The following is a 16,900-nucleotide window of genomic DNA, read 5'->3' on the forward strand; positions in this document are numbered from 1 at the left end:
TTCAAATGATGTGAGCTACAATTATGAAGATAATTTCTATGCGGGGCATACATCTTTCCCCTAAAGTGATGCAGAGCCCCTTTTTCTCTTCCTGAGATAGAAGATGAACTGTTCCAAATGCCATCTACTAGACAGACAAGACAATACGAAATAACATGGCTGTCCTCTGACCTGGCAAGTTCCCGCTTCTACAACCTACCTCGTGGAAATTTATCGGCTAGGAAGGAAAACATACATGTGAAAATACGCTCACTTCAGCATTGTTTATAATGGCGAAGAAAATTAGAAACCATACGACCATCGACAGGGAAGTGATCAAATAAATGGACTTCTCTGCAGCCACTGAAAATACTGGTGTGCGTCTTACATGCTGCCGTGGAATGACGCCCTTGACTGGCTGTTGGGTGGAGAGAAAACAGGCTAGGGAACAGCGCGCGCGATAGATATGTGCGTGCAGGGAAGGGAGGGGGTGGGGAGGGGGCTGGAGAGATGGACCTACCACATTAGAAGACTACCATCTTTGTTAATGAAATTGGCGATATTTCATTATTTTCGCTCTGTAAGAAAGACGTTCAACAACGAGCATTTAAAGATCTGAAGTGCCCGGGATGCGGGATCGTAAGTATTATTTCTCAGAAGAGCCATTAAACATGCTTACTGGGATTCGGAGTCTTACTAAGTGGCCCATGCCTCAACTTAACACCCAGTCAATCTCCAACAGGCTGTGTGACGTCAGTCCTCTGGGACCGGGATTGCTCATCAGTTGGATGAAACGGTTAGATTCAAGCATCTCCTAGGTCCCTTTCAGCCCCGAACGCTTCCAAGGTTTTCTGAATTCCAATCACACAGTGGTTTTGAATCACCTAAGTCATTAACCCATTTCGCAATCCCTAAACGCAAAGCAACATCCTTCTGTCTGCTGAATAGAGAAAGATCCATAGGTAAGACTCAACCAATAAGCTTCACGTGCTTCCTCCGCCCCAGTTTCCATTCATTCATTCAAATATTTATTCAGTACCTACTATACGCCAGTCTTCTTGGTGCTATGGATACAGCGGCACCCAGAAGGGTCCACTTTGATTTATCCAGGTTTTCCTTGCCTTTGCTTCCTCTCTGCCCACCCCTACGCTCAGCGCAGACAGGGTAGCTCTCTCAGAAAGCAGGCAGCAAAAGAAGGTGTGAGTCACACGGGCCAGTTCTACTGCACGGTGGGAATAACAGAAAACAGTCCGGTAAGAAAGTAAGTTTACACCGCTGGGTTTCCTGTATTTCATTTCAATCGCATTGGTGAAGTCTCGCCATTAACTCGAAACCTAAAACCCAATACCCCTCTCTAAGGGATGTGCCCCACCGCCGGGCTGCTCTTCTGACTGGGGCCATCTCTGGCCTCCGGGTAAATTCTAATTCACACATACACTCCAGCACGCACACAACACCCTACAGTCTCTTGAGGGGCCTGCAGGAAGCAAACTGGACACGTCGCGACGTCGCCCAACTGGCCCACTCTCAACTGGTCTTGAGGGATGTGGCTGCCACAACCAGAGCCACGAAGCAAGGATTTGCAGGTGGGTCACAGCCTTACCCTTTCTAAAGTGCCAGTGCCCACATGTGCACACGGGAGGGGTAAAACAAGGCAGGATCCCACTGGGGCTGCTTGCTCCATTCATTCACTCACTCATTCATTCATTCACTCATTCATTCATTCCTCACTCACTCACTCGCTGACAAACTAACCTACATAAATGAGATCATCCTCTGCGTGTTGTTCTATCGCCTCTTTTAGCATCTAGGTAAAAAGATCGGTATGTGGTAAGGCCGTGGAGTCCGGAGCCCGGTTCCCCGAGTGGCAACCTGGCTCAAGTGCTTTCCGGTTGCGTGAACTTGGCCGGAGGGATGACGCTTCCGCCGCCTCAGCTTCCCTTATCCCTGAAGCGGGGACCAATCAGAGTACTTCGTTCATAAGGTTTTAGGAGAATGACGTAAGCTAATGTTGGTAAAGTACTGAGAAACAGCCCGACGCACACCAATCGCCACATACGTGTTAGCTCTTGTCGTGGAGTCCCAATTGTTAATGGTGAAATACTTACACACTTGATGCCGCATATCAGAGGAAACCAGAGAGAACGCGGAACTGGAAAGGGACCTCAGAAACCATCCAATTCGGCCCCCTTATCTTTTAGATGAGTCAGCTGAGGCAGAGGGCCGCGGAGATGCGCCGAAGGCCAGCAGATCTCTGGGGGCCTGGGTCAGTCTTTTGTCCGGGCCTCTGGTGCGCAGACTTCTCAGGGGCCGTAAGTTACGGCGAAGAAGTTTCCCTTCTAAACAGCTTAAAAACGACACTGCGTAAAGCAATGTTCTGTGTATGTTAACAAATACCTTGCGCTGGTAGCGACCAACGGCTTTAATACGTCCACACGAGAGGCTTTTGGGAGGAATCTCATGTTGTCCCCGGGAAAGAACAAACCCCTCACTGTTTATTTCGTGGAGCTCGCTGTAGAAGAAATACTTCCGTTTCTGGTAAAGAGCAGAAATGACGTCAGACGGCATTCGGGAAAGGACGTACTGTTCAAAGAGGGTAATTTGGCCGGAAGTTTTATTTGATACTTGGCCTCGCTGGAGGCTCCCAGAACTCAGACCCTCCGTGCTGACACTTTCACTTCTGCTGAAATAATTTTCACTTCCGGGTAATAATAACGTGTGTGGTGTGCAACCTGCACTTGGAATCTAAGCTGTGAAACAGTGGACCAGAGAGAGGCTGTTTGTTCTCCCGGGCTCACTTCTGCTCTCTCTCCAGCTCTCCGGGTTCGGTGGGGGCACCGGGTTGGCAAAGCTGACCGCAGGCCTGGGGCTCGCTCATAATTCCCGGCTGCCGGTCTCCGGCCACAACCAGGCCACCGTAATCGCTGCCTGTCGGCGCTCCGCTGTCACGGCCACAGCCCCGTCCGCGCCACCTTCTCTCTGCCTGGGCCCCCGCCCCTGCCATCGGTTCCTCCTGAGGTCACCTCCTCGCCACCCTCTGCTCAGAGGCCATGAACACCTCGTTAAAGCTTAAAACAGAGAAGTCAGATACCTGCTCAAGAGTCAGGTGCCTACGGTAACTCCCCCCCACCGGCACCCAAACACCATCCCGAGTTTCCCCCCACCTACAGGGTGCTTGGCTGGGGCTGGTCGAGCTCTCCCACCCTGTCTACCGTCCCCTTATTCCCTAGGCTCCGGGCCCACCTGCTGGCAGACACCGATCTCAGTGCCGAGGACCTGCTCGTCCTGCAGGGAGCGCTGCCCCCCAGGAGCCCAGAGCCCCTCCCTCCCACCTCTGGGTCTGAAACGAGGGCGCAGAGGGTCCCTCCGTGTCCAGTCCGCTCCCGCTCAACCATGTGACCACCGGTGATCCTTCTCTGATCCTTCTGGCAGCATTTATCACTGGCTGCCGTCTTACTTAGCTATTCAGATGTGGGGCTGACCGCTCCCAGCTCCCTGGGGCCAGGCTGGCCACGGGCCTGCGTGCCGTTTTATCTTTAGCATCTGGAAGAATTCCCCAGAAGACACCCGTAGGCCCACGATGGGTAACTGGCCTGTCTTCTTCAGAAAACTCTTGATCTGGTATCTTCACGTTTGCGAAGATATGTTATCTACCATAAACCATTTCCGTACGCCGCGTCTTTTTGGCGTGAATTTAGTACGGCCTGACTTTCGTGTTGTTCACATACGGTGCCCTGAGTGGTAACATATCAAGTTCCTCTTGTTCACAATAACGTTTTCTCACACATTTTGCCGGCGCGGGCGGGGGGGGGGGGGCGGGGGGGGGTGTCCAGTTGTCTGAGCTTTCACACGTGTACAGACTGGTGTCATTACTACCACATCAGGATGCAGGGAGGCACGGTCACCCCGGATACCCCTCAGGCTGCCCCTCTGTACTCACGCCTCCGCCCCACCCCTGTCTGCTCCCTGTCACCGTAGCTGTGTCCTTCTGACACCGTCCTAGAAACGGGATTAAACACCATGCCACTTGTCACTCAGCAGAGTGAGTGGCACCCGTGCTGCTGTGGGCACAGTCGGTGCCCGTCCTTGCTGAGTGGCACCCCAGGGAAGGACACCTGCTTCCATACAGCCCGAGGTTAAGTCCCGTCTGGGTGGTGGTGGCCACCGGTGTTCCTGTCCCCGCTCAGCCCCTCATAGCCACTCACCGGGCGAAGACGGTGCCGCTGCCACCCGGGAAGGTGTAGGGGTGCTGCTTCCGGAACACGTGTCCCACGCGGCTGCAGGGGACGATCTCCAGGCTGCCGCCGCACTGCCACACGCGGAACGAGATCTCTGAGGCGATGAATGAGACAGGGTGACTGACGGAGCCCTGGACTGTTCTGAGCAGCAGCCACCCCAGACAGGGTACAGACATCCACCCGCCAGTATCCCATCAAAGGGCTCTCGTGCCCTCGTCTCCTGAAGGAGATGTGAACAGGGAGCCTGCCTCCTTCCAGAACCTGGTCCTGAACATTCTACGGTGGGGACATTGGACACACCCAGTATCTCCTGGCTCCATAGCACAATCAAGAAAGTATGTGCAGGCAGATCAGCCTGACTGTAGCGAATACAAGTTGCGTGTCTTAAATATACACAACGTTAAATCGTCAACGGCGCCTCAATAAAGTTGAAGAGAAAAAAAAAAAAAGATGGAACGAAAGTTCGTACTGCGGTTCACCAAGAGGGTGTCTCCACAGCGGTGTTTTTTTTACAGAAATGGGAAGTGGTGTAGACAAAAAGAAGAATGTCAAACAAACTCCCTACCCTGGGACATTTACTAGCTTAGATTTGAGCACAGATCCAAATTATGGAGTCAGCTAGATCTGTGCTACCAAATCCCATGTTTGCATTCAAGAATTCGGTTCCAAATTAAAAAAACAAAACAAAACAAAACAAAAAACCAACAAAAGAGCATGCAGAAACGTTTTTCAGATTCAGACGAGACACCTGCAGACAAGTGCGATTCTCTGGTCTATTCTGAACATGGAGGGACTCCAGGCACAAGACCTCGCGTATCCGTGCGGCATCACAGGTATTAACTGATGAAATGCTTGCCCTGAATTCTTCACCAGCGGGTTCGTGATCAGGGGCTATTACATTCGCACTTGCTTTGTATCGACACCCTTAGAAAAGGCACCAGGAAGGTGTATAACATCCATGAATTAAAAAGCATGAAACACCCACAATGGACCTTCGATGTCAGATGTAACCGGCCACCGTATAGGCCAACTTCCTCAACAACTTATTTTCAGGGCACTGACCACGAGTAAGCAGCTGGACTTTCTCTCTTCCCCTTAAATTCCAAAATTTACGCTTATCCAGAACTGTGCATTATCAGCAGGCTGCAAGTCACCTGGAAAGTTCACAGGTGCCTTTGGACTGTGGTAATGACCAAAGATGCCCGAGTAACACAGAACCCTCAAGAGCTGGCCATGGACTTCATTGGTCAGTAACCAATGGTTCACCTGCTTCGACACAGAATCTACCTGCAGGAGTAATGAGATGCTCAGGCCAACTTCAACATACACACTGCCCTGAGCGTCTGTACTGGGGAAAAGCTCGGCGCGTGGCTGGCTTCTGGAACAGCCTGGCACCCTCTGACCAGGCACCTGTCCTCCTCACCAACCATCTCAGTGGCCGCAACAGTCTTCATGGTTTGTATACAAAGGGCACTTCCTCGACATCATTTCACACCCGTAAGAACACGGTGAGGAAGCGAGATAGAATGCACAGAATTAGCAGTCACTGCTGGAAGCATAAAAGGGTCAGAAAGAAGGTGGGATTAGGGCACACCACAAGCGAGCTGCTGGATAAATCCTCCAGGCAGAGCCCTGTCTGTGGCAGCAGGCGCCCAGACCGCACCGCTGAAGGCACGTAACACCCCCTCGGGCATGATGGGAGTTCCTAGGACTGGATCTAGCAAACTCAAGCAGGAAATCCCTCATTGGCTCGAGAGGAGTGATCCATGCAGCTGCCGTGGGCCTCTCATAACCAATTCCCTTGCAGCCTTGAAAAATGTAGGGTCATGACCGACCCAAGTCTCTGCCGTGACGGGTTTCTGACTTTCTCCGTGTCCAACAAAGCTTTGAATAAGAAGTTCTCTGCGTTTCAGGAGAATAAAAATTTAAATATACGCTTGCCTAACTGGAACATTCCATCTGGGGGCTAGGAAGGCCCCGTGGCTTCCGTGGAGGGCGCGTGTTAAACCAGGAAGGGATCCGTTCAGAGACCTGGCCACACAGAAGTACGATTACGTTCAACTCTGATTGCACTTGAACTCGGGGACGCTACAACTTGGGAACGATTACGCAGGATAACTTGGTGGCTTTTGGATCAGGCCACTTGTTTGCTTCTCGGCTCTGCTAACAACCGGCCGTGAGGTCTCGGGCAGGACCTTGGTCCTTCAAGAAAGCATGAGACGAGACGCACAGCGCTGGCGAAAATCTCTAGGTTGCGCACCCGAAACTAACGAAACCGTGGCGCCGTGCCTAACTACACCTCAACCGAAGAAAAAAGAAAGCAAGCACAAAATGAGATGATGCACCGGAAGCAGTCAGCATCTGGCTAATGCTGTGGGGACACGGCACAGAGGACAACTCACGTGTCCAAGGAGCCTAACGCCTACGTCTCACGGGGGCCGGGGACCAGGTTCTCCGTCTTTCTTTTTCATTGCTTACGTTAGACTTACGTTGCCAGCTAGGAAAAGCGGAAGGTGCAGTGGTTTTGGGGGGGGGGTGCACCTCGAGGTGGCCTTGGGTGTCACTCGGAGCACCCCACCTCTCCCGACACACGTCCACACCCACCCGGCGCTCAGAAAAGAAGTCAGAGAGGTGTCAAACAGACTCAGATTGGGGACTTCTCTTGCTGAAGCCCTACGCCTGTTCACCCTCCAGAGCCAGTGGGAGACTCCTCGAGAGCGCCTTTACGGAGCCGGGCAAGGGAAGGGACAATGCCAGACGGCACCCACGCAGGGACTGTTCCAGCCCCTTCCTCCCTGTCCGGCCCCACCCCCACCGAGGCCCCTCGAGCCCTTCTGCGGGACCTCACACATGGCACAGCTACATAAATACAAAAACCAAACCAACAAAAACTCCAGGGCATTTAAGAAAACGGCCTCCCCTCCCTCAGGTCTCTGGTGAAATGTCCCCTTTGGTATTTATATCGACACTCTTCTGTGACACAAAGGCTGGCTGCCACATCATCGGCCTAATCCATGCTTTCAGCCGACAGCACACCTTTTGAAAACCACGGTCACCCAAGTGATGCCCTGTCCTACTGGGTGGTCCCGGCTGGCCAGATTTCCACGAAGCCCATCAGGAGATGTCTGGGGACCGAGGGTGACGCGGAATTCTCTTCAGAAGGTTAATCATTCTTCTGAAGCCTTTCGTGCTCAAACGACTTTCATACAAGTCCTCCCTACCTGTCACCGTGTCATTAAAAAAACAACCAAAAGGAGTTTGACTCATGGTCCTTTGTCCCAGTGTTGTTACTGAGCCCGAAGAAGCTTTCAACATCAAACCGAGGCAGACAAATCTCCACAGAGGAGACGCTATCACTAACTTTAACATCATAAAGTCAGAGAAATAAAACAGGCGCGGCGAGCTTTTTTCTTCTTAACTAACAAAAAATGTCAAAGTTTCTGTTACGGGCAAAAACTCCTAAAACTGACGGTGACATCATTTGTCCTCTCCTTTGTCCCTGCCCTGCTTTCTCCCAGGGTTTGCCCACCCAAGGGCGGATGGTACCGAACAGCGTCAATAGCTGAGGACAATCAGTTCAGGACCCCCAGCAAAAAACGACGACGACAACGACAAAAAACAAAACCAACCGAGCAAAAATCAAACAAAACAAGAAATCTTTTCATCTGAATTCAGTAAGTACGGTGCAGGTACTAACCCAGACCAAAGTCTATAAAATTTCATTGTATAGAATTGGGCGCCGGGGTGGCTCAGTCGGTTCAGCGTCCGACTTCGGCTCAGGTCATGATCTCGCGGTTTGTGAGTTCGAGCCCCGCGTCGGGCTCTCTGCTGACGGCTCGGAGCCCGGAGCCTGCCTCGGATTCTGTGTCTCCCTCTCTCTCTGCCCCTCCCCTGCTCAAACTCTGTCCTCTCTGTCTCTCCAAAATAAACGTTAAAAAATAAAATAAAATTTCACTAAACCTGAGGACAAACGATTAGCACGGGTTAGTAAAAACAAACGAACAAAAAAATCAAACTAAATGAGAACCGTTCACAAAGTAGTCAAGGAGGGATTAAATGCCAAGGCCTCTTCACGCCGTCTGATTTCCGGGACTACGGTCAACCCCACGAGGCTGGCCCGGACTCACTTTCCACTCTACACGGCTGAAAGCAAATCCTACAGCCTGAAGTGCTTCCCCGTGTTTGTTAAGCTCGCTTTCCAAACCCTTGGGTCCACACGACATTGAAAAGTTTGCATTTTCCTTCAAAGACAGTGTCTGCCTTCTAGCATCCCTCATTCCAACTTAGGGCGACGGATTTTAACGCCCAACCCAAGACACCCTGAAGAGAGAAAGGTAGGTTATCGATACTTATTCGGGGACGGACGGGGTCTGATGAACGGTGACTAACGTCTTTATAGCTGGTTGCCAACTGGCCGCCTGTATACCACAAGCTCTTGCCTAACAGCCTCTTCCAAGCTTCCGCTTTTCAGTCGGGCGCCCTTGCTGGGCGGAAGGCCACGGCTTCACCAGGCTCGGAGAGCCAAGACGCAGGCTCACACGTACCCAGGTTCTCTCCTCCCCACACGTCCATCATCATGTCGTACTTCCCCAGCTCTTCAAAATAGAGCTTGTCCATCACGAACAGCCCTCCAGCAATCATAGGGGTTCTGAAAAGGCAGAGAGGGTGGAAGGGAAGAGAGGGAGAGGTCAAAGGTCAAGGACAGCGCTCCTGCATTCTACCGCCAAGGTCAGGTCTATAAGGTGAGCTTAAAAACGAAGCCACAGCCACCGTTCCCCAGTCGGGGCTCAGGATGCTGTCGCGGTTTTTCCGCTGCTGACTTCAAATGCTTCCCACCTGCCCTGCTCAGACGCTCCCACAGCGCAAGGGGCCGGACCCGGTCCCCTACGAGAGAGTGACCACTGAAGCCGGGGGCACTCACTGACAGGTGGCCTTTCCGTGCCTCCGTTTCCTTAGAAGATTACAAAGAACGATACGTATGAGCTCTCAGGAGATTCTGCAAGCGACCCAGTAATATCAGCTGCCCTTATCCTGGAGCTGGTTCCTCACGTTAGATGCGACCCATCACCTCTGTGTCTCCTGGTCAGCCTGAGAGGCAGTTAACTGAGCCCCTACTTCCTTCCCAGTAGATGCCCTGAGAACTCAATGTCAAGTGCCGGCAGGAAGAGGAAGAGCTTAACTGAGTGTCTAGAAAACACGGGGCCTGGGGTCTCACCTGTGAGGGGCACCCCAAAGGGTGCCCGGCACTTACTTTATGGGGGCGACCGGGTTCCCCTGGCGGGATCTTCTCTGCTCGGGCGTCATGTAATCCCATTTGAATACCAAGTTCCAGTCAAAACCTGCCGGCCACAGAGAAGACACAAAACACAAGGCACCGATAAGAACGAACTGTGCTCCTGCCCCTCCGTCCCTCACGGCTTAGACGTATTTGTATTTGATGTTTGGACTGGACTCAATGAAACCACACACAGCAAAAAAAAAAAAAAAAAACAAGAAAAGAGCGTGACCACGAAGGCCACAGCAGGAGGGAGAGGGCGCCCGGGGGACCTGGGCGGGAGACCGGCAGGGAAGGCACATGCTGGAGAGGCTCCCTCTGAACAGAAAACGCGGGTCAGGCTTTCCTAGGATGAAAATGCCTGAGGGTAACGGACCCAGGGAGAGAAGGGGGGTCCGTGTGGAGACACCCTGCACACCCGAGGGCTGTAGGGAGGCGAGAGAAAAAAGAGGGACAAAGTCAAATCTGCCACCGGGCCTCCAACACTGTCCTGGGGCAAAAGAAGAACCCAGGGGAGGGGACAAGATGACAGGGTCCCTGGGCCTGCAACCTGGGATCCTCTCAGCGTCTCCTGGCTGCAACCAAACCGTATTGGGGTGGGGGTGGGGGCAGAGGGACCACTTTTTGGCGAAAATGAGCCAAATACTTCCTTTGGCTGCCAGCGCAGCGGGCAGCAAGCTGCAATTTCTGAGAAATAACGGCCGCCGTCCCACGTCACTTCTAGAAGCCACAGGCTGCTTGGGACAGCCGAGCGCAGGCCCGGTACCTGCCCGTGGTTTCTGATGTTTGTATTGCCGTGTCTCGCCCTTACTCAGAAGGCACCCCGCACCGAGCCGTGGGTGCCCGCACACCCCACCCGCTGATGCTCCAGAGATGCACGAGGAGACCACTTCTTGGTGACAGGGGGCTCACGATACTGCATTTCCAAGGGTCTGGCAGCTGAACCTAATGACTCCAGGGCCATCTGTCCTTCAGCTCTGTGCCATGGGGCCTGGGCCAGCAGGGACCGTGCAAGGCCTAGGTTCGGATCTCTCTTCAGGGTGCTCTGAGGTCAAGGTCTGGCTGTCCCGCCAGCCCCCACGTCTGTAGCCTGAACAGGGCAGGGTGGGAGGCGTGAGCTGGGGGTCTCCTGGGCTAGCATGGCACGCCAGATGGCCCCTCCAGAGGCATGGGACCACAAAGGCCCCCCCGCTGGTACCGCCGAGTGCCACAGGCTAGCAAAGAAGAGGCGAGTGGCTGGGGGGGCCAGGCGGCAGAGACGGGAGCCCAGGGAGGAAACTGAGGCAGGCACCACACTGGCTTTCCCGAAGAGCCCAGCGCTCCCTGAGGCCTGCCTCAACCAGGGAAACGACAAACGTCCTGCCTGTGTGATCAGCAGACAACGCAGACGCCCCAGCGGGCCAGGTGACTTTAACACCGCCCGCTGCTTGCGAATGTTCATTCTTATTTTATTAATTTGGTCCAAACAGACAAACTATGTTAGGTTTTGAGAACGTGCTAAAAGTGCCGTCCTTGGATTTTTTTTCCCCCCTAAAGGGCTCCTGGAGTAAACCTGCAGGCTCTTCTTCTTCCGACCCCGGCAGGAGGCCTGAGCCCCGCCCTGCAGAGCATCTGGGTCCCTGCACTGGCTCTCACACAGGAAGCTGCTCTGGGAGCAAGAGAGCCCATCAAATCTCAGCTCTTGCAAGTCCTCGGGGACGAAGACATTCTGAAGACCGGCGCTTTCTTGGTAACTAAGGATCTGTCCCCTTTAAAGCGGCCAAACCGTCTCGCCGTTTGCGGAGAATCGTTTTTGAACTCCGTGTCTCCTGATGCGCGTAGAGCCCTCCCACGGCGACGGCCCCGCTGCCGATGGCTCGGGACGGGGGACCTGCCTGGCCACATCACGGACCTCGTGCCGGCGAGGCTCATCCTTTCGCTGCCCACGACACTAGCACCCCGCTTCTCAGACGGGCACGCGGAGGAGCAGAGGTCAGCTGGCAGGTGGGGCCAAGAGCCGGAGTCGCCCGGACCGCCCCGGCATTCTGTTTCCTGAGGCTGCGCCCGGTTTGAGAGTTTCACGGTCTTCTTTTCTCCGTGGCAGGCCATCAGTGGCTCCCGTGTCTGTCTGCAACAGTCCGTCCTGGCATCCACCCAAGGTGTTGGAAGATGGGCAAAGCGACCTCTAGGTTCACACAGAGCAACTGGGGTGCCGCTGGGCAGGTAGAAAAGACTTCGTGGACCGTAGGTGGGAAGGGTCAAGAGCGAAGACATTACACAGGCAGAAGGCACAGGCTCTGACGTCTCTTTCAGCTGCTTTGAGCGGTCTCAGCTGACCTCCTGGCTCTCAGCCGGGCTCCAAGAGGCGTGACCGCCAACCGGCCGAGGTTCAGAGCACAGAGCGTTTATGACCGGGCGGTGGCAGAGCCCTGTGTCACCAGCCACCCCCTGCCCCACCCCCACCCCACAGTCCCAGGGACAGAAGGACACTAGTAAGAGCCGCGTGTCACATGACCAGTCCCTTTGAGGGGCCAGTGTGATCCCTACGCTGCCATCAGCACCATGGAGCCCTGCATGAGCCCGGCGGGTCCCCAGGCAAGGCCCAGGAGCCCGCGGGGGTCCACAGACCCTTCTGGGGGTCTGCCATGTCAAAACCACGTTTATATTTACATGAGACCTTATGTAAGTGCCTCTTTCAGGCTCACTCTTTCAAAAGCCCATGATGGAGCTTTCCAGAAGCTGTAGGACGTACGAGATCAGCACTCTGATGGACAACTGGATGTATATTTGCATCGCCTCGTGTTTTAACAAGTTCTCGGCTTGAATTTCTAACCCAGCAAATGCCGATACATGCAGCCAGCACGGTATAGTCGCACAGGGGTTCTCTGGGGCCTGTGATAATTTCTGGGAACGTGAAGAGCACGAGAAAAGTCACCAACGGGGCCCCAAGGGGGCTGGGTGTGACAGAACACATCCAGAGGCTACGAGGATCAACAGGAAGCTGGTGTGGCTGGCCACTTACACTCGAGGTGACCCGAAAGTGAAGCAGGATGTGAATGGTCGGCTGGGGGGGGGGGGTGGGTTGTGTAGGGGGGGGACCTGCAACCAAGCCACGCAGAGGGGTAAAATCAGCAGGACTTGGTGATGAGTGGGCTTGGGTGGTCAGCGGGAATTGGGGATGACCCAGGTGACCCGGGCGGCAGGGCAGGTGACCTGGATGGCTCTGCCACCAGGGGGAGGCAGGCTGTCGCTGTCAGAGGAGCTGGCGTCACAGGGGAGGCAAAGCCAGGCCCGATACTGAGCTCTGACGCTCACCGCACATGGCCTGTCGGCTCTGGCGGATCCTCATCCCAGACTCCGACCTGGGAAGGCTTAATCTTCCGATTAAAAATGACACCAGTCGTGTGTACTGAGCCACACATGTCATAACAGCCACAGAAGGCCAGCGAGATAAGAGAAGAACAGGAAACACAGGAAGTCCTCTAAGGGAAATAAGGCTATTTTTCGCTCTCTTTAGGAGATCCCACTTGTCGAGCACAAAGACACCCTTTGCTCGCGGTACGTGCACCGGCAGCGTGAAAGCTGCTGTCACTGTCACTCGAGACGCTGAGAAGGAGCGGCGATCAGACACCACACAGACAGCAAGAGCGAGGCGGGGGGGGGGGGGGGGGGGGGACCAGGAGCCGCGCTTACCGCCTTTCAGGTCAGCGGATGCCCCCACGTACTGAAAGTTGTCCATATTGATGACGTCGATGATGGGGGACACGACCCGAGTCCTGTCCTGAAACACAAATGAACAAAAGACAGGAGTAGGCATCACAAACAAAACAAAGGATCCCACCCCACAAAAGGCAGGCATTCGTGGCAGACAGTTTCAGTGAAACCCACCGCCTGCCATCGCTAACCACGCTGTGCTCCAGGGGACCTTGGGGCCCCCCCATCCAACGCGCGCGCCCTGCCCTCAGCCGTCCCGTGGACGGGCCCTATTCTGTGCCGAGCAAGGTCGAGGGTGAGCGGGGAGAGAGAATCACTCCCTGAGAGGAGGCAGCCGTGGGCACGGGGTGCCTCAGGCGTTTGCTGCCCCGGCTGGAGGCAGGGACCGCGCCAGGGTCCCCAGCGCGCTCTTCCGTTTTCCCTAATGTCAAAATGCCGACCACGGGGCTGCTTTCATCCTGAGAGAATCTAAGCTCAGCTGCACTGAAACATCAGAACTGTGAGCCGCGGCCTTGGGAGTGGACTCCTGGCCGAGACACCCACACGGCAACGCTAGGGCATGAGCAGAGTTACCAAGTATTATTCCGGCAGAACGGAAGCCAACTCGGCTAGAGAATTCCAGACTCTACGCAGGTCTTACCTGTGATTTCTATCAAACAAGAACATTTTTTCCCTTAGATGGAGGCATTTCTTTACGCCGCGGTTATTATTCTGGTAAGAGTTTGTGAACATAAGGCCTTTTAACCTTCCTGCCCTCTTTCAAACGAGATGCTTGATGCTGGGGAGAGGCGCTGCCCCACGCGGCTAGTTAACGGAAGAGGAAGTGCTGTCCTCCAGCCATTTACAGAACCCGTGTTAACCAGAGGAAAGACTTCGAAAAACAAATTGGTAACAGAATCAGCAGAGCTAAGAGCCTAATACATCAGAGGAACACGTAAAAGAACAGTATAAAGTTCTGACATCACCCAGGAGTGAGTTTACGGGACACAAAACCCCGTGCCTGGGAGAATCAAGTCTTCCCTTGCCTGGCTCGGTCCGGACCTGGGGATGGGCACCAAATAGCATAATTTGCTCTCCTTCTCAGTCCACTTCTTTTGTTTTGACTTCTTTTTTTTTTTTTTAAGTTTATTTTGAGAGAGAGAGAGAGAGAGCGTGAGCAAGAGAGGGGCAGAGCGAGAAGGAGAGAGAGAGAATCCCAAGCAGGCTCCGAACTGTCAGCGCAGAGCTCAACACGAGGCTCGAACCCACAAACCGTGAGATCGCGACCCGAGCCGAAATCCAGAGTCAAACGCTCAACTGGTTGAGCCCCCCAGGCGCCCCTTGACCTCTTCTGATAGGACTGGAATTGGTGAGAGTTGCAATTTTCCACTCCTTCTGTCCTTACTTGAGGAGAGAGTATTTGAAAGAATTCTGACAGTTTGATGGCAGAAGCCTGTGGTCTCCACACACGCTAATATCTTGGCTGTGGCCGTGTCCTCTGCGACCAGGGAGGAGTCTGGTTGTGTGAGAACGGGCCTGGAGAGGACGGGATTCCAGAGGGTTCTTCTCTCGGCTAGGTGCGTGTATAGGTGTGAGAGGGCTCAGTGAGAGGGGATGCAGCAGAAACTGCTTTGCAACCCTGGCTGTGTCTCCTGCATGAATTTTGGATGTGTTATTAAACACGTTAACCCCCAGGTTCCTCGTGGGGCAGACGGGGTCAATATGTAATTTATCTAACACATAGTTAGCGTTCGGTGAACAGTCCCGAATATCGTAGTATCACTAATAACTGGGACATGGAGTCAAGATCATCAATACCGTCATAACATCATCATCGCTGGTAGCTTGTGGTTATTGAGTATTTCATGATTCAGTGTCCCTCAGCCACCCGTGTCACGCGTGACTCGTAAAAGGCCTCACTTGTTCGTTTCCGATTTCTCCAGTACTTCCGTTAGGTTCGCTTTATCACCCCAAAGAAACCCTTTCTCAGTACGGAGAAAAGAAAAGTCAGGAAAGCAAGCAGAAGGCAAGCGAAATGACAAAAGGCCGAAGGTAATACCAGCGATGACGTTTCTAGCGACAGAGGTACACAAATTGCGCCCCGGGGCTCCCTGACAGCCTCTAACGGTCAACTGTGTGCTCATGGGCACCCTGTTCCGCCACGAGCCGGCAGGCTGGGCTCGTCGGCGAGCAGCATGGCTGGAGGTGGCCAGCCTGCCCTCCCGGCCCTCTGGAGGCAGCGATGGCATCAGCCGCTCCGAGTGCACTTGCTGGACGCCGGGCGCTGTCCTCAGCGCTCAGCCCCTCCTGAGCTCAGAGAGAAGGCAGACCCTCCTAAGAGGAAAGGGACCGTGGGAAACTGATCAGGCTCTCGCCAGCCTCCGCCGCTCCTCGCCTCCGACTCATCAAAGTGATTTTCTCTCCAGTGATAAGATTCCTACAGTGAACGGAATACTCTTGGAGAGGTTGTGCCAGAGGCATGTTCCCCCCGCTCTTTCCAGCACGCGGGAGGAGCCCAGCACGAGCCCCGGGCCTCACCTCAGCCACCCTCTCCAGGAGGGGCTCCAGCCAGTGCTCGTTGCATTCACAGTGGCTGTCCAGGAACGTCAGGACCTTGGCCTGGGCCGCATCGGCCCCCCGGACCCGTGAGCGCATCAGGCCTGCGGAAGTGATTTCAAAAGCGCATCAGAGTATCTGAGAGAAAGGCAACAAAACAGCACATACAGCACTGACATCCCCCCGCCGCCCCCCACGGCTCTGTGGCCCTCTTGCCGGGCACAGTCTAGTACAGAGTTGGGGGGCAGGATCGATCCTGCCCCGTGGTTACTGAGACAGGCTTCTGTCAGGATCTCCGTTCCTAAGTTCATCGGAGGACGAGGAAGGCAACTTTCTTAGAACGACTGCCCTCTGAGTCAGGCCCTTAAGAACCTGAAGTCTCCTTTATCAAGCAACTGAAACGTGCAACTTTTCCGACTACCTTCTTCTAACGCAGCAACAGTTTTCTCCTTAACTGGGGCAAGGGAGGTGTTACTCGGACACCTTCAGGCGCTGGTGGTACCGATTTTAATGGCTAAGGGTGCTGCAAATATCTTTGCCTGTCCGAGACCTACCACAGCCAAAGAACATCGGTGGCAAATCCCGGCTGACCGGCTTTTACAGAAAATTAGTTCCACGACAGGTCAAATTTCCACAGGTTACGTACTGTGGTCTGTTCATAATATGGATCCTTTACTATCACACCAAGTCTTATCACAAGTCGTATCTCTGTCACTGGATGACACGGTCGTAAATGGCTTTTGCTGTGCACGCCGGGCTTTCCGCAGTATCCCCTGTCATGATTACCCGTGGTTGTGCATTTCGCAATTTCAGGTACCTGTGGTCAACTGAGGTCCGGAAGCCAGGGGATCCTCCTTCTGACATATCATCAGAAGGTCAGCAGTAGCCTAACGTTATGTCACAAGTCTGTGTCATCCCCCTCCCTTCATCTTATCATGGGGGCATTTTATCACCTCACATCATCACAAGAAGGGTGAGGACGGAACGATAAGATATTTTGAGAGAGAGAGACCACACTCATGTAACTTTTATACAGTATAGTTATAAATGTTCTATTTTATTATTAGTTATTATGGTTTATCTCTTACTCTGCCTAATTTATAACTTACACCTTGCTGGAGATACGCACGTATAGGGAAAAAGTTTATTCAGGGTCCCTTACTATCTGTGGTTTTAGGCG

The 16,900-nt window shown here is 53.8% G+C and overlaps 1 protein-coding gene across 1 annotated transcript in view; it reads right to left on the reverse strand.

Annotated features, from left to right (window-relative positions):
* Positions 1 to 16,900, reverse strand: part of GALNT2 (polypeptide N-acetylgalactosaminyltransferase 2) — a 192,217-nt gene that overhangs the window by 17,009 nt on the left and 158,308 nt on the right. Inside the window, exons 7-11 of the mRNA XM_047824969.1 lie at positions 15,703 to 15,824; positions 13,165 to 13,252; positions 9,469 to 9,556; positions 8,762 to 8,865; positions 4,185 to 4,311 (exon numbers count right to left, since the gene is read on the reverse strand). Of these exons, the coding sequence (XP_047680925.1) occupies positions 4,185 to 4,311; positions 8,762 to 8,865; positions 9,469 to 9,556; positions 13,165 to 13,252; positions 15,703 to 15,824 (529 nt within the window). The remainder of the gene's footprint in view (positions 1 to 4,184; positions 4,312 to 8,761; positions 8,866 to 9,468; positions 9,557 to 13,164; positions 13,253 to 15,702; positions 15,825 to 16,900) is intronic.

Source organism: Prionailurus viverrinus, chromosome D2 (assembly GCF_022837055.1).
Source record: "Prionailurus viverrinus isolate Anna chromosome D2, UM_Priviv_1.0, whole genome shotgun sequence".
Taxonomy (NCBI): Eukaryota; Metazoa; Chordata; class Mammalia; order Carnivora; family Felidae; genus Prionailurus; species Prionailurus viverrinus.